This window comes from Brassica napus, chromosome C1, assembly GCF_020379485.1.
Source record: "Brassica napus cultivar Da-Ae chromosome C1, Da-Ae, whole genome shotgun sequence".
NCBI lineage: Eukaryota > Viridiplantae > Streptophyta > Magnoliopsida > Brassicales > Brassicaceae > Brassica > Brassica napus.
Genome location: NC_063444.1, coordinates 45424691 through 45452400, shown reverse-complemented (window position 1 = coordinate 45452400; position 27710 = coordinate 45424691). Strand labels below are relative to the sequence as shown.

General features: G+C 31.5%; 1 protein-coding gene, 1 long non-coding RNA gene and 1 pseudogene across 2 annotated transcripts; 1 reads left to right on the top strand and 2 right to left on the bottom strand.

Moving 5' to 3' along the window:
* Positions 1-4352: 4352 nt before the first annotated feature.
* On the bottom strand, positions 4353-5438 carry LOC125580291. The gene has a single exon (XM_048744605.1). It carries the CDS (start codon positions 5436-5438, stop codon positions 4353-4355), a length of 1086 nt encoding a protein of 361 aa, XP_048600562.1.
* A 6809-nt stretch (positions 5439-12247) lies between these two features.
* On the top strand, positions 12248-13341 carry LOC111207112. The gene is made up of 2 exons (XR_002659357.2): positions 12248-12886; positions 13077-13341. It is a non-coding gene; the product is annotated as an uncharacterized LOC111207112 (long non-coding RNA).
* Positions 13342-13751: 410 nt separating this feature from the next.
* LOC106432641 lies at positions 13752-14760 on the bottom strand (annotated as a pseudogene).
* Positions 14761-27710: the final 12950 nt, after the last annotated feature.

Sequence of the window (27710 nt, the reverse complement as noted above, 5' to 3'; positions counted from 1 at the left end):
AAATGTGACATGTCTTAAACTATCTCATAATCAAAAATATATATACTAAAATAATAAAAACGATTTTTCTAAAAAAATTAATTATAAATATTATTTAATAGTCTTATTATTATTATTACGATTTCTCTTAAAAATTAATTATAAACATTATTTAATAGTCTTATTATTATTATTTTTATTATTATTATAATGTTTGTTTTTTTTTTTCGAATGAATGTAAAATTTTATTCAATCAAAACTTTGTACATCAAGTGCTTCTGTTGTGTTTGTAAGAAACTTCTATACTCTAGATTCTATGGAAAAAAAAATCCCTTCATGGTGGTCTCTCTCTTGTTGCAAACCAAGTGGTCAAGCTCTCCTCAAGATACTTTTGCCCCAGCCCCTTGACTGAGAGTAGCTTGAGTCTGATTGTTTTATCTACAAACTTGGTGATGACATTCACAGTTTGTGGCTGTTCTCCATGTCTACGGGCATTTCGCTCTCTCCACAGCGCATGTACCGTAGCTTGAAAGGTGTAGCGGATAAGGAACTTCTTCGTCGGTGGCAGGCTTGTGTTGGAGATGATCTCTACAACGTCATTCCAAGATGTAGTGAACGCATTCTGGAGAATCCCACCAGCCAGTGATTTCCAGATCTGTCTTGAGTAGTTGCAGCTGAAGAAGAGATGGTGGCATGTTTCATCAGCTGCATCACAGAGCACACAGGCTGTGTTTGCTGTAGCGTTCCACCGGTTTATCCTATCACATGCCTGCAGTCGTTGTCGGAGTGCAACCCATACGAGGAAGGAATATTTCGGTGTGTACTGTGTGAACCATACCCCTTGACTCCACTCACAGACTGCCTGAGCCGATCGCAACTGCAGCCATGTTTTCTTTGCAGAGAAAACACTTGCATACTTCCCATCTCTCTGTTTCCAAAGAGGAGTATCCTCCTCCCCACTGACTCCATTCCTAAGCGCTTCTAATTCATTCTCAATCTCATTCAGAGGGCTCTCACGGTGTCGTCTTCTTCGGTGCTTACTCAGGACATCTGCAACAACAGCCTTATCAGATATGCCCAGAGCAATGCACCCTCGTTCTCCTATCTCATCCTTCAAGCAGCCAAGCTTCGACCACGAATCATACCAGAAGGAGGTTTCTCTTCCATTCCTCACATCTCTTCTGAAAAACTGTTTCGCAAGATCGCGTAGTTTCAGTAATTTATGCCATACCCATGATCCCGAGGTTGAGTTCATACTCACTGACCAGAACGATCCCTTTCGAATCAGATAACACTGCACCCACCGGACCCAAAGCGAATTTTGAGAGGACAGAATTCTCCATATTAGTTTTAAGGCGTGAACTGTGTTTACCTCCTTAAGAGGTCTCAGACCCAGTCCTCCTTCTTGCTTTGGCAGACAGACATCCTTCCAGCTAACTTTTGCTTTGCTAGTTTCCAAGTCTGGCCCTGACCACAGAAACGCTGAGCATAATTTTTCAATATCGCTTAGACAACTGCTCGGGAGCCTAAAAGCTTGCATCCAAAAGTTTGTGAGACTTGTGATGACTGACTTTATGAGTTGCAGGCGACCTCCGTGTGATAGGAATCTCCCAGTCCAAGACTTCATTCGCTTTCGGACTCTCTCAACCAAAGGGAGGTAGTCGTGGACTGTCATACGCTTTGTCAGGAGAGGGAGTCCCAGATATCTAACTGGTAGCTGACCGGAGACAAGAGGAAAATCTCTGAGAATGTCCTCCGCTTCGTTTGATGTAGTACCGGCTATGTACAACGAGATTTCTCAAGGCTAATCTTCAACCCCGATGCCTCTGCAAACTCTTCAAAAATCCTGAGAACCCCTTCGATGGAGCGCTTTGAACCATCAGTGAACACTATAAGGTCGTCCGCAAAGCACAAGTGTGTGAGCATAATGTTCTGACAACGCGGGTGGTAGCCGATATGCTTCCTCTCAGCTGCTTTGTCTAACATATGAAACAGAACATTAATGCAAATAACGAAGAGATAAGGAGAGAGTGCACACCCTTGTCTCGAGCCTCTTGTGCTCTGAAAAAATCCAGCTAACTCCCCGTTGACTTGTACTGAGAAGGATGCCGTGCAGACGCACAACTCGATCCAGTGTATAAACTCCTCTGGTATGTTCAGAGCTCTCAGCGTGTTCAGGAGGAACTTCCAATGAACAGAGTCGAAAGCTTTGGCAATGTCGATCTTCATTGCGCACCGTGGGGTTATATCTTCCTTGTGATAGTCTTTCACTATCTCTGTAGCCAGCAAGAGGTTCTCCACAAGCAGCCTGTCCTTTACGAACGCTGACTGGTTATGAGAGATGCACTGAGGAAGCGTGGCTTTAAGTCTGTTTGCGATAATCTTGGAAATCACTTTATACAGGACGTTGCAGCAGGATATCGGCCTGTAGTCTTTCATCTCCACTGCAGCTTCTCTTTTAGGTATAAGAGCCAGAATTGTAGAATTTAGACCTTTAGGCAGAAATCCCTTGCTAAAGAAGGATTGCACCGCGACTGTGAAGTCTTTTGTGATAACACTCCATGAAGCCTTGAAGAATTCCGTTGTGAATCCATCAGGCCCTGGTGATTTGTTGCTCGGCATATGAAAAATCACCTCTCGAATTTCGTCTTATGTCACTGGCTTTGTGAGTAGTGACCTCTCTTCGTTACTGCACCTGAAAGGAAGGATCTCGTGCAACTCCTCAACTGTTTTGCTTCGAATGTCTGATGGTTATGTGGTGAAAAACTCTTTGAAGAACCTCTCAGCCTCAGTTTTTATTTCATCCTGCGAAGAAACCACTCTACCATTCGGACATTTAATTTCCCTAATACCGTTTCTTACTTCTCTGACCTTTGCGGCATTATGAAAAGCCTTGTTGTTGTGATCTCCTATTTGTAGCCAGTGAAGCTTTGACCTTTGCTTCAGAACCTTCTCCTCGATGCCTGAAACTCTTTGCCATCTTTCATTTGCTACCATCTCAGCTTGCGCATTCTCATGTGATGGATTCCGTAGCAGCTTCTCCTGCTTGCCGCAAAGATCCAGGTAAGCTTCCTTCACCTTCTTTGTTAGCTCGCCCAACTTTGATTTGCTCAAAGCTCGGATCTTTGGCTTCAGGGCTTTTAAGGATTTTGAGAACCTATAAAGCGCTGAAATTGAGACAAATAGCGGCTGTGTATCTCTCCAGAATTCTTTAACGGCTTCAAGGAACTCTGGCATGTCAGCTAGAGCATTTGAAAACTTGAAAGGCTTCCTCTTGCCCACTGCCTCCGGCTTTAGATGGAATCTTCCTCTGAGATGATCTGAGCAGCCTCCTGCCTCAAATACTCCATAAGCTTGAGTGCGCTGATTTAACCAAGCTTCGTTGATCAGAATCCGGTCCAGTTTTTTACAAATGATACCCTCATCGCGCTTGTTACACCACGTAAACTGCGGCCCCTGATACCCCATGTCTGTAAGTTTGCAATGTTGAACTACCTCCTCAAAGTCTCTCATACCAGCCGTAAATAGCCCTGCATCTTGGTGGTTTGAGTGTTCGTCTCCTTCGAGGATTTCATTGAAATCTCCCATGGTGACCCATTCCTTATTGCGGAACATAGGTGAATCCTGATGAGCTTTGAGATCCTCCCATAGTTCCTTTCTCCTCTCTGCTAGGTTCTCTGCATAGACAAAGGAGCAGAGGAATTCTTTTGTCTCACCCTCCATGAGAACCGACACAGTGATGATCTGATCCGACTTGAAAACTGGAGTCACCCTCGTTTGAGGGTTCCAAACTACCCATATTCTTCCCTTCCTACTATGCTCATAGTTATTTACACAAGACCAGCCCGGAAAAGCTGATGAAATTATTCGCTTTGACTTGCTCTCCTTTACTCTAGTTTCTAGTAATGCTCCAAACTGAAGCCCCTTATTCTGAATCCAGCTATGTACAACGGTGTGTTTTGCGGCCTTGTTAAAGCCTCTCACGTTCCAGAAGAAACCAGTCATTGAAAAGATTTGCGAGACCTTTTTCCCAGTGTAGCTGGGTTCTCTATTTCCTTTCCAACGCCTTCAGATAGCACTTTATGATTTGTTTTTGAAGCTCTTGGGAGTGAAGGCCTCAAGCTTTTCTCTTCCACAGATTCCAAATATTTCCCTTGCTCTGTCACCAAGCTGTTATTCTCTTCACTATGATCACCCTTTCTTTCTGGAGTTGTGGGGTTTTCTCCCATTGTCTCCACTTCAGCCACTGTTTCCTCTTCTTCGCTTGAGTTTCCCTTTTCATTCTCTGATTCTTTTTCCTGATCCACCAAATCGCCATTCTCGTCTACTTGATTCAGAGTATTGAAGCGCGATGCGGTTTTGACCTGACCATATTATGGTGATATCTTGGGGCTGTTACTGACTTTCCCTGGTGATACATCAGACCAACCCGCTACCACTTCACCCTCTTCAATATCTTCTATCACTTTCTCAACCTCTATCTGCTCTGGCATTTCCATTCCACTTCCACTTCCACTTTCTAGAATTTCCTTATTTCCCTCCGTGATAGCCAAATGCTCTTTAGCCTTCTCCCTTGCATACCCTTCCTCTATTATCTCAGTAACTGTTTTTTGTGTTTCTTCTTTTTTGTTCATGATACAAGCCTTTTCCATGTGCCCCCATTTGCTGCAGGTGTGACAGCGGACTGGTAGTCGCGGGTAGATGAACTCAACCGTAGTAGCTTTCCCATTCTTTGTGAAGTTGATTTTCTTTGGCAACTCCTTGGACAAATTCGCGTTCACAAAGATTTTTGCAAGCTTGAAATTGGAACACGATGCTGTTTCAGGATGAAGCTTCACCGGGTGTCCTACTGCGCTTGTGATAAAGCTCAGGCCCTCCCACGAGAACATGTTCAAAGGAACGTTCTTTAGGTAGACCCACATTGGGATTGATGTGATCTCCTGTTTCTCTTTTAGCTCCTCCGGAGTCCATTTCGTTACCACTAGAGGAATGTTTCTGATACTCCACATCCCCCTTCGTAGAATCCGAGCTCTCATTTGTGGGTCTGGGACTCGGAACTTCATTGTGGTAGAATCGACTACGTACACCTCTACAAGTTGCCCCTTTCCTCCTTCTCTCCAGATTTTGTTTACCACGGCATGGATTCTAGCGATGTGAGGCGCAGAATCCAAAAACTTCCCTATCAGAAAATCCTCCCAAAGTGGGTTCGCGTTGACGACCACTTCATCTGGAATCTCTACACTGAGTTGCCCTTCCAGATTCGTGATGTGGAGATTGTATCTCCTCAAAGCTTTTTTCTCCTGAGCTACATCAACCCACGATGTAGCTTTTGGAGCACGTTCCTTACTTCCATGTACCTTCCCCGAAGAGTCACCGTTCCCATTCCCTTTCGACGTGTCATTCTGATCCTCCGACGGTGGATCTGTGCCCGATGAGACCGGCGGCGGCGCCGAAATCATGCTGAGAACCCTAGGTCGCGTATCGCCTCAAAATCGCCAATCACCTTGTGTTACCAAAATGGTGCGTTTTTCCAACTTTAATCACCTCTATAATGTTTGTTTTAAAAGATACTAAAGATAGAGAATTATAAAAGATAAATATTATATTTTAAGAAAAAAATATTGAAAAAAAAAAATTGTAAAATCCTACAAGTACAATAAATTATTTAATAAAAACAAGAAGAAAAACTAACTTTAAAAGAAATAATTTTACTTTTTTAGAAGTCTAATTAAAAGAAAATCGTAAAAGTACTATTATTATTTTCTTATAAGTAACTAATTTTTATTTTTTAATAGATAATTGTATGTTAAAAAATTATGACCAAAACTAATTACAAATATTTCACATCTATATTTAGGTTTAAGCTTCCACATATTATTTTTACAAAATACAATAGTATTTACGTGAAAAGTATTTTTTTTGTCATCAACTTATACAAACTTATAAGTAACTAACTTTTCTTCTTTTTTTTGTCATGAAAAATATTACCTGAGTATTTTCTTTAATTTTTTGGTACAACTCAACTTTTTATTATCTTTATTACATCTTATGATGCTAACATAACTTTTAATTTTGATGTTGTTGTCATACATAAGTATGTGTGAATATGATGAATATGTATTTGTATGTATAAGCCAAAATCTATAAATAATTAAACATAATTGTTTTCTGTTAAAAAATAAAATAATTGTATAAAAATCTAAAAGAAAAACTAATTATAAAATAAATAATTTCCTTTTTAAAAGTCTAAATAAAATAAAAATGTAAATATAATTTTATTTTTCTTATAATTAACTAACTTTACTTTTTTAATAATTTTGTGTTAAAAAATATGAACCAAAATTAACTTCAAATATTTAACCTGATATGATTGTGACATGTTTCAATTAAAAAAAATAGATTATGAATATGTCACTAAAAACTGAAATTATGTGAAAAGAACTTCTTCTTTTCCTAAAATTTTAACTAAAAGAGATTTCTAAAAAAATATTTTCTAATCTTAACCATCTAAGACCTTTTCTATTTTTTAAAAAATTGAAAACATATTAGTGATATTGAAAAAAATGAATTTTAAAAATTGCAACTTTTAAAAATAATTAATATTAACTAAAACTAATTATTTTATCGAAATTTTATTTTTTTAAATCCTAACGAAATATAATTGTAAAATATTATGTAATATTAATTTATTTTTTTTAAATCCTAAAAAAATGTAAAATAATATTTGATAGTTGTGTTCCTCCTTTATAAAAAAATCCTGAAGAAAAGAATTTTGTATCATATTTTTAAGTCGTAACCAAAAGAGAATGGTAAGAAATTATTTGATAATATTTTTAAGAGAGTATTTGATGATGAACAAGTATTAAAAACTTATTTAATTAAAAAAAAGTGCAAAATTAGTATTGATACAAATTGTAAAAATAGTAATTTTAATTTTTTTTACTAATAACTTAAAATATTTATTTGATAGGAATTTTGTTTTTCTAAAATTTTAAAGAGAAGATAATTGTAATAGGTTATATGACAGTAATTTTCACTTTCTAAACTCTTAAACAAAATTATAAAAAAGTATTTAATTTAATTTTTTTATTTTTTAAATTGTAAATAAAAAGAAGATTTATACAATAGAATGTTTTCCTTTTTTTTAAAGCCTAACAAAATAAAAATTTAAGAGAATTAGGCCAAAAAAACACGAACTTTGCAGGAATTGCCAAAAGAAACATGAACTTTTGAGATGACCAAAAAAACACAAAACTTTCGTTGACTTTAGAATTAAATAACAATATTTTCGTTGAGTTGTCAATTTAACACGCCGTCAGCAAATTTAACAGAAAAATTTGACGTCGTTTATTGTTGGCGTTAAGTGAAATAAAAAGAAGTAGACCATTGGATTCGAACTAGGGTTGGTTGGGAGAAATTGCAAGGTATTTTACCACTGGGCTAGTGGCACTTTCAATGGAGTTACTTACATATTTAATTTTATTTGGTATTGATTGAATATAAAAAATTCTCTATTAACTTTAAAAGATCTTTAAAATTCCAAAAATTGAAAACAAAAATTCTAAAATTAATTTTGAAATTAAAATTAAAAATAAATTTTTATTTTTTTCTTTAAAAAATCAAAAATCTTACAAATTTCAGTTTTTTGAAAATTATTTCTAAAAATTGAAATTAATTGTACACACATAAAAAGATACCCACATATTAAAATTAAATTAAAATGCTTAAAATAAATATTGTACCCAATATGAGTGCAATTTTAATTTTTAGCTGATAATTGTAATTTTAATTCTTTTCATTTTCTTTGAATTTTTAAATTTTTTGGAATTGGAATTTTAATTTGTGGGTATTTTTTGTAATATGTGGGTATTTTTGAAAAAAAATTGGAATTAAAAAAAATGAAAATTTTGGAAGATTTTTGATTTTTTAAAGAACAAATAAAATTTTATTTATAATTTTAATTTCAAAATTAATTTTATAAATTTTTTAGAGAATTGTTTTATATTCAATCAGTACCAAATAAAATTAAATGTGTTAGTAACTCAATTGAAAGTCCCACTAGCCGAGTGGTAAAATACCTTGCCATTAGTCCTAATCAACCCGAGTTCGAATCCAGTGGTGTGCTTCTTTTTATTTTCAAATCATGTGAAACGACGTCATTTCTTCTCATTTGAAAACGACGTCGTTTCGCTTAACGCCAACATTTAACATTGTCTTAACCGTGGGTTCACGGTGTGCTAAAATGGCAAGTCAATCTTAAGTTGCTTAATAAACTAAAAAAAGTCAATAAAAATACAATATTCGTTTAGCCAAACTCGAGTACATATTTGTTTTGGCGATTCGTGTAAAGTTAATGTTTTTTTTGGCCGAATTCTCAAAAATATAAAGACTTATTTAATAAAACATTAAATTAGTACATAAGAACATGTTTAATGTTGTCATTGACTCGATCGGTGTATTTGAATTTTATTTTATTTTTACTTTTCATTCAATTTTTTATTTCGGGTTGTGTTCAGTTTAAACGTTTAAGTATAGTATTTTCTCTAATTCTAAGTACAAAGTTTATAACAATTCATCTACTCACCATGATTATAAAATACAAATATTAACTTGAACTTATGTCTGAAAACAGATTTTAATTATAAAATAAAATGATTTATTATTTTATAGTTTTTATTAAATTAAAACATCAAAAAAAACCCTTTGCAATTCAACGGGCTCGTATCATGTAAATAAATAAAGTTGCTTACCAATTTCTTAGAGCAGCACAATTTCTTCTTCTTTCCTTTCTCGTACTCACTGAGAATCTCTTCATGGTAGAACGTTGCATGCATGTACGTTCCTGTGTATTCACATACACCAATAATTCTATGACATACATACTAGTCAAGAAAAGTTTTGAAAAATGTGACAAGTATTACTAAGTACATATCCTAAAAAGTAAAAAAAAAAACAATCAAATTTCTTTCAATCACGTACATGCCAACTCTCTAGTTGTAAAAAGAAAACCGCTAATTTTTTTTTTGCAAATATCGACTAACTACTGTGAACTCACTCTTTAACTTATCCATCTGAAAGGTTGCTTCTTGGTTGACAAAAAAAAAAAAGTTGCTTCTTCTACAGAATGGGCAATCTAAGTTAAGATATGTAAGCCCACTTCATGGCCCAAGTGTTCATCTCAGCCTAACTGGTTTGTTACTCAAGGGTGTGAAGCTGAGCAAACGCGAATTTTGGGTTTGTATTGATCAATTTTCGGCTTTTGTTTCCAAAGGACTGAGTAAGACAGAGATCAAGTCAATTCCCGAATGCCGTCTGTTTCAGAATGAGTATGCTATTGAAGCTATCAAAGTAACTTCTCCATTACTCTAAGCTTACTATGTGATAGATTCCCTAGAAATTATCTGCATAGAGTTGGAGTTATACTTCACTTGTCGTTATGTAATCAGGACAGGAGGTGTCTGCAATTGTGTTTCCATTGATTCTCGAGGTTCTTGAAGTTTTTGCAGCTTGGTTCTACAAAAATTTGTGTAAAGACAAATGATGGAGTTGTTCTTGCAGTCGAGAAGAGTATCACGTTACCCTTACTGGTAAACTCTCGCTGTGAGACTTTTGGTGGGCTTCTGCTCTTTGCTTTCTTAAAGTCTCTCCTTCTTTTATTCAGAAGCCGAGCAGTGTGGAGAAAATCATGGAAACTGATGACCATATATGTTGTGCAATGATTTGTCTGATTGCTGATGCATGTAATACTTGTTGAGCACGCACGAGAGGAGACATAAGTGAGACCGCTCTCTGTTCCTACTTCCTAATCAGCTCTGCCTAAGAAGGGTCATAACTTTTTCTTTTTCTTTTACCTCAGATTTATGAATTTTACTATGGGATCATTTGTAAACACGTTTCAGGTTCACAATTGAATTGAACGAAATGAAAACATAGTTTTCTTAAATTGACACATGTCCTGTTTTTTAAACCTAATCCCCCCTCCACAAAGTTATGTATTGATTTTGGCCTTGTGAGTTGTTGCATAATATGAGTTAGACCACTTAACTAGTACCACTTTCAGTTACAACAGTACATGTGGCACCAAGCAAAGATTGTGTCTTTAAAAGGACTAAAGGAGGCGTTATGAATTTTCCTCTTGATAGAGTTTTCAGCGCAATAACATTAGAGTTTGGGAAGTTTTGTTTTGGTGAGAAGAACAATGCATGAAGTTTGATAGGAATAGTTAACATTTTCTTAAGGAATACATTATTACATCAAACCATTTCATAAATGTTAAAATAAAGATAGAACTCGGATCAGACAGAACAGTCGTAAGGGATACAAATCGAATTCAACCAATCATTTCGGTTGATAAAGGTATAAACCGAGTACTTCTGAGCTTCTTCATCCGTCATATTGGGTTTGTACACATTCTACACGGTTGATAAGACCCAAACCCCAGTTCCACTGTTCTTGTACTCTCCATACCTCAACGTCCTAGGGTTCCATGTGATCCAACCCCTCGGCTCAACCATGTCTCCTAAAAACATCTTCATAACAAGAACCGTTGCAAACGGCTTCCAAGGCCATCCAAGTTACAGAGCCGGCTCAGAGGACAAACCACACAAACCATCGTTCAGTGCATACAATACGAGAGAACATAATATATTTATTAATAAAAGTTATATAAATAGTAAAAGAGATAGTGAACGAAACAAGACAAATATATCAGACGGTTTTGGTCCCAAATAGTGATGAATATTCAATTCTTTATAATTTCAAGGAACGAGAAGGAACATTCATTCCTTATCATTTTATTACAAATATAAAATTTAACGAATATGAAAATAATGTATAGACATAAAATAGCAGGAATAGAAAAATAGTTGTTTCATCTCAAAATTAACAAGGAATCATTTGTTATTTATTAACAAAAAATTATTCTTTGTGAATGTTGATTTTTTAAGAATGATAAGAAATTAAATATTTATCTTCGTTCTTTGGTCACTATACATTTAGTTTACCATTCTGATATATTTTTAATTTCATTTAGAACGTTTAAGTATTTTTAATGTCTAAATTATATTTGTAATTATATATTTGTAATTTTAAGCTACTAATGCAAATAGTGATGCTGCAAGGAAACAAATTGTAATCACTTCAGCGATGGAAAATTCAATATTCCTAACTTAATAACCCAAAATAAAAACTTAAGAAATACAATTTGCCATCAAAAAATGTTTTTTATAAATATTTACTCTATTCCTCAGTGAGTTTTGGGTAAAATACTTAGTAAATAAATATCTTAGTAAATAAATAGTTATATTTGGGTAAGTAGTTACATTTGGGTAGACAGTTATATTTTTAATGTCAAAATTATATTTGTAATTATATATTTGTAGTTTTAAGCTATGGATGCAAATAGTGATGCTGCAAGGAAACAAATTGTAATGGAAACACTTCAGTGATGAAAAAATCAATATCCCTAACTTAATAACCCAAAATAAAAACTTAAGAAATAAAATTTGCCATCAACAAATGTTTTTTCATAAACATTTAGTCTATCATCCTAATATATTTGTAATTTAATTTTGAAACGTTTAAATATTTTAAATTTCTAAATTAATTCAAAATACTTAATGAAATTTAAAAAATATCAGACATGTTAATTTCATAAATTAAAATCAAATCACATGACCGAAAGAAACATTACTCAACATGTTCTTTATAAAAAACAATGGAAAATTTAGATAGCAGAGTGGTTCGGAAAATTCAGATAGCTACTACACCCAAAAAAAATCAGATAGCTAAAATCATTCTTTAATTTTTATATTTATAAATTCTCAATCATTTGTATAACAATTAAATGATGATCAATCCCAAGACAGGAAGGTCGACAATAGTAAAGAAGATAGTGAACGAAATGAGACAATATCTTGAATTCCTTAAAAGAGAGACACTATCTTATGGTGAATGATGCAACAGGAAGACAGATTCATTAGACTCGAGTCAAAATGTCATTAAACAAAAGAACATAAAATTAGCAATAAGAAAAAATAAAAATTAGACTTTCAGTAGATAAACTTAGAATAAATATATACAAATCATATATATTGGATTGTGTTGTTATACCAATTTATTTGTAAAGAGATGTTCAAAAAGTTTCTAAGTTAACACTTTTAATACTAACGAAAAGTGGATCAAAATCATGATTTCATATATCTCATCAAATTATATTTTGTTTATATATGTTTTCGTGCAATTTAATGGAATGTAGGATATGTAGTCAAATAATTTTGGTCTCAGTCAAATTTCTTGTGGTATGTTTGTTGATATTTTATTTTCTTCTTTGGTCAAAGATTGTTGATAATTTCTTTCTTAAAAATAATAAAACCAAATCCATATATTAAGAATATATATAATTTATATATTACAGGAAAGAAATTGTAAATAATCTTATACAATATGTAATTTTGTACCCATATAGGAATTTTGACTACGAGATGGGACAAAAACAATTCGACTACATATCCTACATTCCATAAAGGTTAATAAAATTATAATAAAAAATTAATACTTACATTTCAAATCATCTATACTTAAATATATAAGATATGATATCAAAAATGTCTAATTAAAACTTAATAATTATTTTCAAAGATATCTTACCCAAATATAACGTTTTTAGCAAATATGAAAATTTTGTTATGGTAAGAAAATAAAATGAAAATGCAGAATATATTGAGATTATTTTGGATTGATGTGTTTAATTCTATGACCAATAGTCCTATAAATTGATCTTAAATTTGCAAACCAATTGTGTATTCTTCACTAGACGAAAAAATGAGTTTCACAAAGACCTTTGTAACCTGCTTTTTTGCAGCTATATTTGTTATTTCGGTGTCCATCCAACCCCATATGGCTTCCCGTATGGTTTTAACTTTTATCTACTAAATTACTGCAATTAATTAACTTTTATCATTGAAAATAAAAAGCAATATATTCACAAATAGTCTATGCTGTGTCTTTCGTATGAAATGATGCAAAATATGGGGTTTTATAAATATATTTTTTATAGTTATATACACAATAATTAACTTAATGTAATGTTTGTGTAGATAGCACAAAGAAATATGATCCGGTTGTTGTTACATGCTTAAGTACTGTATGTACGAGTACATATACATCAAGAGAATGTGAGGGTTATTGCATATCAAAGGGGTACAATAATGGAGAATGCCGTGCTTTGGATCTTCAGAAACCTGTAGGGCCTGACCATTGTTGTTGTTATTATGAAAAGCGTTGATCAGCTAAATTCCTTATCTTGAGAAGTATGTGATTTCGCATAACAAAATATCATCAAATAAATTTCATTTGATCAGATATGCTATTTGCAACTTAAACACACACAAGCCCGATTATGTTTATAGTGGCAGCCACATCTTTTTATCATTATTAGCTATTGGCGTTGGTCAACATTGAGAACTAAGTCGTTGTAGTTTTATAAGAACCGATTTTAAGCTACAGATGCAAATAGTGATGATACAAGGAAACAAATTGTGAATGGAATCAATTCATTGATGGAACTTCAATACTCCAGCTCAATTGTACCCAAAAAACAAATAAAAACTTTAAATAATGCAATCTGCCATAAAAATGATATATAAATATTTAGTTTATCATTCTAATATATTTGTGATTTCATTTTAGAACGTTTCATTTTTTTTTATAAACTTAAAATATATTAGGCATATATGTTTCATGAATTAAAACTATAACCGCATGAACGAAACATGAATTGATAATTCAGATATTAAAAACACTACCCAACATTTACTTGATTCAAAATCATGTTCTTGACAAAAAAAACTACAGTGGGAAATTCAGATAATGGACGAGTTCGAAAAATTCAGATAGCTAAAATCATTTTAAACTCAATAATATGTGTAATAATCAATTGGTGATCAATCTCAACTAATCTCTAATACTAGGATCTAGAAAAGATATGAAAATACAGAGCACAAACACATTTTAATGTATTGATAAAATAAATAATGATTCGACCAACGATATGTAGGTTACACTTCACAACAATAACATCTCAAAGACCGAGCGAGAAAGGGAAACCGGTCGAACCTAACCAGCCTCCACCACCAATAAACTGACCAGCAGTATATCTCTGAGCTTCAGAAGCAGCTGTGATTACCTTAAAGCCCCTCCACCTCACTCTCCTTGCAGTTTCAGCCCCTGCTCCTTTGTTCGCATACTCTCTATAAGTCAAAGTGTTCAACGCAAAAGTCCCTGTCCACTCGGACCACCTTTCTGGTCGGATCACGTTAGAAATATCAGACTGCATTATCACTGTTTGTGAATACTCTTTCCACAGCCGACCAGATACGTCGGAAAACTACTTCTCACGGGCTGCAAATCTGATGTGGCACCGATCCTACATCTTTGGATAACGATCCCTGTGTTCTGGTTAGGATCAGTCCTTCCTTGGGCCGTGACCATGTTTTTTCTGGCCGGAGTTTGGTCGGCGAGCATGGATGTCGCAGTCTTAGAGAACGACGGCGGCGTTTCCGAAGATGAACGGTTCCGACGATGAGGCACTTGACGAAAAACTGACGGTTAGAATGGACGCATATATTGTCTTGGTAAGCTAAATATATCACATTGGTAAAAAGCGGAGAAGTCAGAACCGACGCGGAGAGCCACCACTTGGTGCTTCGATGGACCTGCCGTGTTTTGGAAAGTGGTGTCACGCGCTAGAAATCTCTCGCAGACAGCAGCTGGACCCCACAGGAATAGAATATGAATTAGTTAAAAGGACTATAAACACAAGACTTGTTTTGCTGGAATATCACTTTAGTTAAACGAATTTATAATTTTTATCTTCATTTAAAACTAAGGTAAAACCTGCCCTAAGGGCGGGCAAGTAAGTAAAAAATATAGAACATATTTAATGATATAAGTATGTTATATAATATTTTATTTAGTCTCAGATAAAAATGATATTAATATACATTTACTATTGTTTTTTATTATCTAAGAAACAATATGTTTATCTAACTAATAATAAAAATTTCATTTATAGTTATGTAGTTCTTTTACAAAAATTTTACGGTTGTTTTTATCTTTATTATTATAATAAATTAAATTAAATTAAATTATTTAGAGTTTCAACACATAAATTATGAATAATTTTTGATGTTTTAAAATTTTCTTATAAATATATTGTTTTTTGTCACCCTCTTATAAATATATTTTCTTAATTTAAATAATGTAAAAAGTTGATTTTCACTATTATTTTTTGAACACAATTTTCACTATCATTTATAAAACTAACTTGATAACCTAACACATTACTATTTAAAGATTTACATATTTATTTTTAAAATTATCAAATATACCATATCATCCAAAATGATTAAGACTTCTAAACAAATATTATTGTTTAGCTTTCAGGGTAATTAGTAATTATACTATTTCGCAATTACCTTAATTACTGTTATTTAGTTAACAAATTTACAATAATGATTTATAATTAAACTAACTGCGCCATTTAAAACTATGTGGAAAGGCAAAGAAGGCAAGGCCACATCAGGAACACAATGAAGACTTTGATATCTATAAGCAATTTTTTTTTCCTTGAGCAAATATCTTTTTTTTTTACAACAAGACATTCACAGACTCATGTTGACTCTGTAAACCAAAACGGCAACTCCGCATCCATATGAACGACGAAAGACGGTTGTTTCCTAGCACTACGTGCCAAGCTATCCGCCCTTTGGTTCTCCGTTCGAGGAACATGGATGATGTCTGAGTTGAGGAAGCTTCTTCGTAAAAGCTTGATATCTTCCAGGTAGCTTTCGAATGCTGGCCATTCTTCTGGTTCTGAAACCATCTTCACCAATTGAGAACAATCCGTTGCAAACGTTACCTGAAACTGTCGTAAGTTCTTCATACATTCCATTGCCCAAATCAACGCCTTCACCTACGAGTGAAGAGGTGATAGACACGCCCTTACATTCCTTATTCCTAGTAAACCATCAAAACTCGGTAAGGTACTATACCATCCTTGTCCCGAAAATAGATCATTCTCTTTCCACGAACCATCTATGAAACACCATCGTCCTGTAGTTTCTAATATAGGTCTGGTATGTACTTGCCGCTCCCTTCTTTGATCAGTGATTACTTGTGCTTCAGCCCAAATCGTCGATTTCAGTTCTGCTAATCGAATTGTTTCCTTTGGATCATTATCCAGATTACTAAACACTTTATTGTTCCGACCTTTCCATATATACCATAATATCCATGTGAATTGGTGATCAGCTATCTTTGGAGTAACCCTCCAAAAGAGATGATCCATGTTACCAAAAAATGAACAAATAGGAAAATAGTTCGGATTCGATGGTATCTTAGATAATGCCCACACTTGGCGTGCTGGAGGGCATTCAAAAAACACATGATTTATTGATTCCTCCGGGTCTCCACATCGAGCACAACAAATATCTCCTTGTATCCCTCTCCCCCGAAGATTCTTCATTACCGCTATACAACCCGAAAGGAGTTGCCATAGGAAATGCTTTAGCTTCGGCGGGCACCGCACTTCCCAACAGAAAGCTTTTAACGTATCCACTGTGGGTCCATAAAAATCTGGTGGTTTTTCCTTATCAGGATAGACCCGTTCCACTTGATACCATGATTTGACCGAATATTTCCCATTATTAATGAAATGCCATCCATTCCTATCTTCCATCTTGTGTCTACTTAATGGAATACTTTCAATAATTTGTGCATCATGAGGATCCACCAAAGCCCTAGTTGCCTCAAGATTCCAAGTCCGGGATTCCAAATTAATGAAGGAATCCACTGTGAGATCCGGGTAACTGTTGTGAATATTTTTGTTTGCTGGTCTCGGGCGAGTGGCTGGGATCCAAGGATCATTCCATACTGAAATAGATGAACATGTTCCCACCCTTTTAATTAGTCCTTTACAAACCAGAGATCTAGCAGAAATCATACTTCTCCAGCCATATGACGAGGAGTAAGATCGGATCGGTTCAAGGGGTGAAACATTCCTATAGTACCGTCCTTTAAAGACTCTCGAGAAAAGAGTATTTGGCTTCTCAATCAGCCTCCACAGTTGCTTTCCAAGCATCACCGTGTTAAAATCCATAAGATCCTTAAAACCTAAACCACCATTATCTTTAGGGAGACATAATTTATCCCATGATTTCCAATGCATACCTTTTGTGCTTCCTCCTGGACTCCACAAAAATTACGCTATTGCACTAGTTAATTTTTTAACTATAGCTTTTGGTAATCTATAAACAGACATGACATGATTTGGCAGAGCCGTAACCACCGACTTAATGATCACCTCCTTTTCACCTTTAGTAAAATATCTAAAAGTCCATCCATTTACCCTATTGTTCAAGTGTTCTTGAACAAATCCAAACACTTGGACCTTAGATCCACCAAGGCTTTCGGGTAATCCTAGATAAGATCTCATTCCGCCTAAATTCTGAATACCCAGAATATCTCGCAACTCTTGCCAACTAGACTCTTCAATCTTATGTCCAAATTGAATTGAGGATTTCTGAAAATTAATTTGTTGTCCTGAAACAGCCTCGTATTCTTTTAAGATCCTGAGAATAGTTTGACATTCTTCTCTATTTGCCTTACAAAAGAAAAGGCTATCGTCAGCAAATAACAAATGAGAGATTGCCGGACAAGCTCTCGCCACCTTCATACCGGTTAATTGTTTCACCCTCTCCACCTTCTTAATATTCACAATTAAAGCCTCAGTACACATAATAAATAAATAAGGAGACAATGGATCCCCTTGACGTAGACCTCGCTGGGGGACTATAAGACCTCGCGGCTGGCCGTATAGGAGGACCCTATATTGAACCGAAGAAATACATTCCACGATTAGAGTGATCCAGCGGGGGTCAAAACCCATTTTGTTAAGAAGGGCCTCAATAAAACTCCGCTCTATCCGATCATACGCCTTACTCATATCCGTTTTAATGACCATAAACTTGTTTTGACATGACTTATTTGTTCTCAGACCATGAAACATTTCCTGCGCTATAAGAATATTATCAAATATTAACTTTCCTGCCACAAAAGCCGATTGTGTCTCCGAAATTAATCGGGGGAGTCAAATTTTCAGTCGTTGACACATAACTTTCGATATAATCTTGTAACCCACATTACATAGACTTGTTGGCCGTAGTTCCATCATCCTTGTAGGCCTTTCTACCTTTGGGATCATACATATATTAGTAATATTTAACCGTGGATCCAAGTTGCCTGTAACCAAGAAATTATTCACTATCTTAACCACGTCCTTCTTAACAATATGCTAGAAGTGTCGAAAAAACAGGGCTGTCATTCCATCCGGGCCTGGCGCTTTCTCTGGGTGCATCATAAAAAGAGCCTGAAAAACCTCTTCCTCTGTTGCTATCCTCAATAGAATCTGATTCATTTGGGGGGAAATAGACGGTACTATCTCGTCCAGAAAATTATCAAAGTCCGTTGGGTTTGTAGTGCTAAAAAGACCATCAAAATAATCCACCGCCACCTTCTCAATCTTATTTTCCTCCGTAATCCAATTACCTAGATCACCATGGAGTCTCACTATTTTACTACGGACCCTACGCTGCTTTGTTAGAGCATGGTAATATTTGGTATTAAGATCTCCAGATGAATGCCACATATTCTGACTTTTCTGATGCCAATATTCCTCTTCATCCTTATATGCCTCTTGTAACTTTCTGGACACCTCAAGGATGTCCTCTTGTGATCTACTATTATCTGACTGGACCTCCTCAAGTGCATGTTGAAGATCTTTAATTTTATCCTTCCCGTATGGTTAGTTATCCTTATGCCATGATGATATTTCATTACGCAGTAATTTTCATGATGACAATTAATAATTTTTGTAACAAATATCTATAAGCAAATTATAAGAGAGAAATTTGTATATAACATGCAAATACACTTCAATGAGGAGAGTAAGAAGCAATTTACGGTTTCACTTGTGGAGAAACAGAGATCAAACAAATATCTGACAGTAGGGTGATTGGTTTGGCTGTAACTTTAGAAAATTTATTGTATAATTTAGTATGTAGGATTTTTTGATTTAGCTTTAACGAATGTAGCTTTAAAATACAGCTAAAAAGATAGAGCTTTAGAAAAAAAAGATTCTTACAACTATTTTTTGTGTGTTTTTTTATGTATCTTTAGTTTTTTTGTTGTAGCTTTAAAAACCAAGATAAAACATGATTGGTGGTATTTAAGGCTGTAGATAAAAATTAAAGCAAAAGTCAATTCCTACAGTCCAACCAATTACCCCTAATAAATCTGTGTTTAATTACAAAAATAGGACTTGAGTGAATCTCTTGAGAACCGTCTAGTACTTATCTCCTTCCACATAAGCTATGCAACCCTACATGTCACAAAACTAAAACAAACACCACAACTCGGATCAAAAAACCAACAACAAAAAGAAACTTTGACTCACCTGGTGACTACTTTGGTTGATGAGGTCAGGCTCCACAAATTTAGGAAACTTCTATGTTTCTTCTTGCCATATCTTTTGACTGAACTTGCTCTCTAGACATCATCTTCCTTAGTCCTCATCATGAGAATGGTTCCTTCAGAACATTAACCATATCAATGCCATTACTGAGGGATATGTATGTACTTCTCTTCCTGACTTCGTAGAAGACACTTTGTTGCCACCAGAGAGTCCCTCAGGATGGTAGCTTTGTGATAGGAACACGTTCAATTATATCACCATCTGGGGTCTGTTAGTCACATCCAAAGTTATAAACTTTCGTTAGATAAACCATATCTTTTTTTTGAAATGTCAACACAGTTTGTATTGTTTGTTCAATTAAGAACAAAATAAACAAAACCAAAAGGTAAGAGAAATCATCATGTGTAGTGTATTAGGAGAGAGAGAAAGCAGGAATCATCAGATTATGAAACTTACCAAGTTACCAAGATCAATCAAAACATAACACATACTCAAAAGAAGAATTTCCCTACTCGGATGTTCTTGACGGCAGGTTTGTTCAGCCTATTCCAATGCTTCTTAACATCAAACTCATGCTTAGATACACCGGACTTCGTGGCGTCGGATAGCGAGAAGAAACTGCACAACCATAAACACAATAAGAACCTCTAGCTTGGTTCTTCAAAATTACAAATTAACATCATTGTGACACATGTCAGTTATATTTTTAAAAATGTGATATGTGTCAAACTATCTCATAATCAAAAATATATATACTAAAATAATAAAAACAATTTTTCTTAATAATTAGTTATAAATTTTATTTGATATTATTATTATTTTTTACAGCAAGACATTCACAGACTCATATTCACTCTGCAAACCAAATTGGTAACTCTGCATCCATGTGAACGATGAAAGACGGTTATTTTCCAGCACTGTGTGCTAAGCTATTTGATTCTCCACCCAAAGTACATGAACAATATCTGAGTTAAGGAAGCTTCTTCGAAGAAGCTTGATATCTTCCAGATAACTTTCGAAAGCTGACCATTCTTCTGGTTCCGAAATCATCTTCACCAATTGAGAACTATCCGTTGCAAAACGTAATCTGAAACTGTCGTAAGTTCTTCATACATTACATTGCCCAAATCAAAGTATCCACCTCCGAGTGAAGAGGTGAAAGACTTGCCCTTACATTCCTTGCTCCTAATAATCCATCAAAACCCGGTAATGTACTATACCATCCCTATCCCGAAAATAATTCCTTCTCTTTCCACGAACCATCTTGAAAACACCATCGTCCTGAAGTTACCAATGGGAGTTTGGGCTGCGCCTGTCGTTCCCCCTGATGATCAGTGAGTACAAGTGCTTCAGCCCAAAGTGATGATTCTAATTCTGCTAATTGAAGTGTATCCATGGGATCAATATCCAGATCACTAAACACTTTGTTGTTCATGGCTTCTCATATATACCATAATATCCATGCAAATTGGTGGTCATCCATCTTTGGATGGACTCTCCAAATAATATGATTTATGTTACCAAAAATAGAGGAAAAAAACCGGGATTCAATGGTATTTTAGATAATTCTCATATTTGATATTATTATATTATTATTGTTTAAATAAAGCATGGTTTTTTAAAATTGCTAATTAACAAGATTGTGACACATGTCAGTTATATATTTAAAAATGTGACATGTGTTAAACTATCTCATAATCAAAAATATATACAATAAATAATAAAAAATGATTTTTCTAAAAAATTAATTATAAATATTATTCAATAGTCTTATTATTATTATTATTATTATTATTACGATTTTTCTTAAAAATTAATTATAAATATTATATAATAGTCTTATTATTATTATATTATTATTATTATAATATTTGTTTTAAAAGATACTAAAGATAAAGAATTATAGAAGATAAATATTATATTTAAGAAAACATATTAAACAAAAAAAATTGTAAAATCCTACAAGTACAATAAATTATTTAATAAAAACAAGAAGAAAAACTAACTTTAAAAGAAATAATTTTACTTTTTTAAAGTCTAATTAAAAAAAATCGTAAAAGTACTCTTATTATTTTCTTATAAGTAACTAACTTTTTTTAATAGATAATTGTATGTTAAAATATTGACCAAAACTAGCAACAAATATTTCACATATATATTTAGGTTTAAGCTTCCACATATTATTTTTACAAAATACAATAGTATTTACGTGAAAAGTATATTTTTTTTTCATCAACTTATACAGACTTATAAGTAACTAACGTTTCTATTTTTTGTCATGAAAAGTATTACCTGAGTATTTTCTTTTAATTTTTGATACAACTAAACTTTTTATTACCTTTATTACATCTTATGATGCTAACATAACTTTTAATTTTGATGTTATTGTCGTACATAAGTATGTGTGAATATGTATTTGTATGTATAAGCCAAAATATATAAATAATTAAACATAATTTTTCTGTTTAAAATAAAATATTTGTATTAAAATCCAAACGAAAAACTAATTATAAAATAAATAATTTCCTTTTTTAAAAGTCTAAATAAAATAAAAATGTAAATATAATTTTTTTTTAATTAACTAACTTTACTTTTTAATAATTTTGTGTTAAAAAATATGAACCAAAATTAACTTCAAATATTTCACCTGATATGATTGTGGTATGTGTCAATTAAAAAAAATAGATTGTGAATATATCAATAAAAACTGCCATTATGTGAAAATAACTTCTTCTTTTCCTAAAATTTTAAATAAAAGAGATTTTAAAAATATATTTTCTAATCTTAACCAGTTAAGATTTTTTCTCTTTTTAAAAACAAATCTTAACCAGAGAGAATTGTAAAATTTTATTTAATAATAATTTTTACTTAAAACAATTAATGATAAGCATAATAGTAAAAATTATTTAGTTAACAATACGAAATTGAAAACAAATTAGTGATATTGAAAACAAAAACGAATTTTGAAAATGGTAACTTTTAAAAATAGTTAATATTAACAAAAAATAATTATTTTATCAAAATTTTATTTTTCTAAATCCTAGACGAAATATAATTGTAAAAGATTATGTAATATTAATTTCTTTTTCTAAAATTCTAAAAAAATGTAAAAGAATATTTGATAGTTGGTTTCTTTTTTTATAAATAAATCCTGAAGAAAAGAATTTTGTATCATATTTTTAAGCCCTAACCAAAAGAGGATTGTAAAAAATTATTTGATAGTAATTTTAAGAGAGTATTTGATGATGAACATGATAGTAAAAATTATTTAATTAAAACAATAAGCGTAAAATTAGTATTGATACGAATTGTAAATAGTAATTTTAATTTTTTTTTACTAATAACTAAAAATAATTATTTGATAGCAATTTTATTTTTCTAAAATTCTAAATAGAAGATAATTGTAATAGGTTATATGACAATAATATTTCTTTTCTAAACCCTTAAACAAAATTGTAAAAGAGTATTTAATTTAATTTTTTATTTTTTAAATTGTAAATAAAAAGAAGATTTATACAATAGAATGTTTTCCTTTTTTTAAAGCCTAAAAAAATAAAAATTTAAAGACTTATTTAATAAAACATTAAATTACTATATAAGAACATGTATAATGTTGTAATTGACTCTATTGGTGTATTTGAATTTTATTTTAGTTTTACTTTTCATTCAATTTTTTATTTCGGAATGTGTTCAGTTTAAACATTTTGATATAGTATTTTCTCTAATCCTAAGTACAAAGTTTATAACAATTCGTTTACTCACCAAGATTGTAAAATACAAATATTTACTTGAACTTATGGGTGAAAACAGATTTTAATTATAAAATAAAATAATTTATTAAAATGATTGTGACACATGTCAGTTATATATTTAAAAATGTGACATGTGTTAAACTATCTCATAATCAAAAATATATATACTAAAATAATAAAAACAATTTTTCTAAAAAAATAATTATAAATATTATCTAATAGTCTTATTATTATTACGATTTTTCTTAAAAATTAATTATAAATATTATTTAATAGTCTTATTATTATTATTTTTATTATTATTATAATGTTTGTTTTAAAAGATACTAAAGATAGAGAATTATAAAAGATAAATATTATATTTTAAGAAAAAAAATATTAAACAAAAAAAATTGTAAAATCCTACAAGTACAATAAATTATTTAATAAAAACAAGAAGAAAAACTAACTTTAAAAGAAATAATTTTCCTTTTTTAGAAGTTTAATTAAAAGAAAATCGTAAAAGTACTATCATTATTTTCTTATAAGTAACTAACTTTTTTTTTAATAGATAATTGTATGGTAAATAATTATAACCAAAACTATTTACAAATATTTCACTTCTATATTTAGGTTTAAGCTTCCACATATTATTTTTACAAAACACAATAGTATTTACGGGAAAAAATAATTTTTTTTAATCAACTTATAAAGACTTATAAGTAACTAACTTTTCTTCTTTCTTTTTTGTCATGAAAAATATTACCTGAGTATTTTCTTTAATTTCTTGGTACAACTCAACTTTTTATTATTTTTATTACATCTTATGATGCTAACATAACTTTTAATTTTGATGTTGTTGTCATACATAAGTATGTGTGAATATGATGAATATGTATTTGTATATATAAGCCACAATCTATAAATAATTAAACATAATTTTTTTCTTTTAAAAATAAAACAGTTGTATAAAAATATAAAAGAAAAACTAATTATAAAATAAATAATTTTCTTTTTTAAAAGTCTAAATAAAATAAAAATGTAAACATAATTTTATTTTTCTTATAATTAACTAACTTTACTTTTTAATAATTTTGTGTTAAAAAATATGAACAAAAATTAACTTCAAATATTTCACCTGATATGATTGTGATATGCATCAATTAAAAAAATAGATTGTGAATATGTCACTAAAAACTGACATTATGTGAAAATAACTTCTTCTTTTCCTAAAATTTTAAATAAAAGAGATTTCTAAAAAACATATTTTCTAATCTTAACCACTTAAGACTTTTTCTATTTTTTAAAAAAATGTAAAATTTTATTTAATAATAATTTTTACTTAAAAAAACTAATGATAAACATGATAGTAATAAATAATTTAGTTAACAATAAAAAATTGAAAACATATTAGTGATATTGAAAAAAATGAATTTTGAAAATGGCAACTTTTAAAAATAATTAATATTAACTAAAAATAATTATTTTATCGAAATTTTATTTTTTTAAATCCTAACGAAATATAATTGTAAAATATTATGTAATATTAATTTCTTTTTTTTTAAATCCTAAAAAAATGTAAAATAATATTTGATAGTTGTTTTCTTCTTTTATAAACAAATCCTGAAGAAAAGAATTTTGTATCATATTTTTAAGTCATAACCAAAAGAGAATTGTAAGAAATTATTTGATAATATTTTTAAGAGAGTATTTGATGATGAACATGTATTAAAAATTATTTAAATTAAAAAAAAAAGAAGTGTAAAATTAGTATTGATACAAATTGTAAAAATAGTAATTTTAGTTTTTTTACTAATAACTTAAAATATTTATTTGATAGCAATTTTGTTTTTTTCTAAAATTCTAAAGAGAAGATAATTGTAATAGGTTATATGACAGTAATTTTCCTTTTCTAAACTCTTAAACAAAATTATAAAAGAGTATTTAATTTAATTTTTTTATTTTTTAAATTGTAAATAAAAAGAAGATTTATACAATAGAATGTTTTCCTTTTTTTTTAAAGCCTAACAAAATAAAAATTTAAGAGAATTCGGCCAAACAAACACGAACTTTGTTGGAATTGCCAAAAGAAACATGAACTTTTGAGCTGACCAAAATAACACAAAACTTTCATTGACTTTAGAATTAAATAACAATGTTTTCTATGAGTTGTCGATTTAGCACGCCGTCAGCAAATTTAACAGAAAAATTTGACGTCTTTTATTGTTGGCGTTAAGTGAAATAAAAAGAAGTAGACCATTGGATTGAAACTAGGGTTGGTTGGAAGAAATTGCAAAGTATTTTACCACTAGGCTAGTGGCACTTTCAATGTAGTTACTAACATATTTAATTTTATTTCGTATTGATTGAATATAAAAATTTCTCTATTAACTTTAAAAGATCTTTAAAATTTCAAAAAAATTGAAAACAAAAATTCTAAAATTAATTTTGAAATTAAAATTAAAAATTAATTTTTATTTTTGTTTTTTTCTTAAAAAAAATCAAAAATCTTACAAAATTTCAATTTTTTAAAAATAATTTGTAAAAATTGAAATTAATTATACACACATAAAAAGATTCCCACATATTAAAATTAAATTAAAATGCTTAAAATAAATATTGTACCCATTATCAGTGCGATTTTAATTTTTAGCTGATAATTGTAATTTTAATTTTTTTTTGAATTTTCTTTGAATTTTTAAATTTTTTGGAATTGGAATTTTAATTTGTGGGTATTTTTTGTAATATGTGGGTATTTTTTAAAAAATTTGGAATTTAAAAAAAAAATTAAAAATTTTGGAAGATTTTTGATTTTTTAAAGAACAAATAAAATTTTATTTATAATTTTAATTTCAAAATTAATTTTATAAATTTTTTAAAGAATTGTTTTATATTCAATCAGTACCAAATAAAATTAAATGTGTTATTAACTCAATTGAAAGTCCCACTAGCCGAGTGGTAAAATACCTTGCCGTTAGTCCTAATCAACCCGACTTCGAATCCAGTGGTGTGCTTCTTTTTATTTTCAAATCATGTGAAACGACGTCATTTCATCTCATTTGAAAACGACGTCGTTTCGCTTAACGCCAACATTTAACACTGTCTTAACTATGGATTCACGGTGTGCTAAAATGGCAAGTCAATCTTAAGTTGCTTAATAAACTAAAAAAGTCAATAAAAGTACAATATTTGTTTGGCCAGATTCGAGTACAAATTTGTTTTGGCGATTCGTGTAAAGTTCATATTTTTTGGCCGAATTCTCAAAAATTTAAAGACTTATTTAATAAAACATTAAATTAGTACATAAGAACATGTATAATGTTGTCATTGACTCGATTGGTGTATTTGAATTTTATTTTATTTTTACTTTTCATTCAATTTTTTATTTCGGGTTGTGTTCAGTTTAAACGTTTAGGTATAGTATTTTCTCTAATCATAAGTACAAAGTTTATAACAATTCATCTACTCACCATGATTATAAAATACAAATATTAACTTGAACTTATGTGTGAAAACATATTTTAATTATAAAATAAAATGATTTATTATTTTATAGTTTTTATTAAATTAAAATATCAAACAAAACCCGTTGCAACTCAACGGGCTCATATCTTGTAAATAAATAAAGTTGCTTACCAATTTCTTAGGGCAGCACAATTTCTTCTTTCCTTTCTCGTTCTCACTGAGAATCTCTTCATGGTAGAACGTCGCATGCATGTACGTTCCTGTGTATTCACATACACCAATAATTCTATGACATACATACTAGTCAAGAAAAGTTTTGAAAAATGTGACAAGTATTACTAAGTACATATCCTAAAAAGTAAAAAAAAACTATCAAATTTCTTTCAATCACGTACATGCCAACTCTCTAGTTGTAAAAAGAAAACCGCTAGTTTTTTTTTGCAAATATCGACTAACCACTGTGAACTCACACTTTAACTTATCCATCTGAAAGGTTGCTTCTTCGTTGACAAAAAAAAAAAAAGTTGCTTCTTCTACAGAATGGGCAATCTAAGTTAAGATATGTAAGCCCACTTCATGGCCCAAGTGTTCATCTCAGCCTAACTGGTTTGTTACTCAAGGGTGTGAAGCTGAGCAAACGCGAATTTTGGGTTTGTATTGATCAATTTTCGGCTTTTGTTTCCAAAGGACTGAGTAAGACAGAGATCAAGTCAATTCCCGAATGCCGTCTGTTTCAGAATGAGTATGCTATTGAAGCTATCAAAGTAACTTCTCCATTACTCTAAGCTTACTATGTGATAGATTCCCTAGAAATTATCTGCATAGAGTTGGAGTTATACTTCACTTGTCGTTATGTAATCAGGACAGGAGGTGTCTGCAATTGTGTTTCCATTGATTCTCGAGGTTCTTGAAGTTTTTGCAGCTTGGTTCTACAAAAATTGGTGTAAAGACAAATGATGGAGTTGTTCTTGCAGTCGAGAAGAGTATCACGTTACCCTTACTGG

Coding starts and splice junctions, on each gene's coding strand:
- LOC125580291 (XM_048744605.1), bottom strand. CDS start 5,438: ATGATTTCGGCGCCGCCGCCGGTCTCATCGGGCACAGATCCACCGTCG.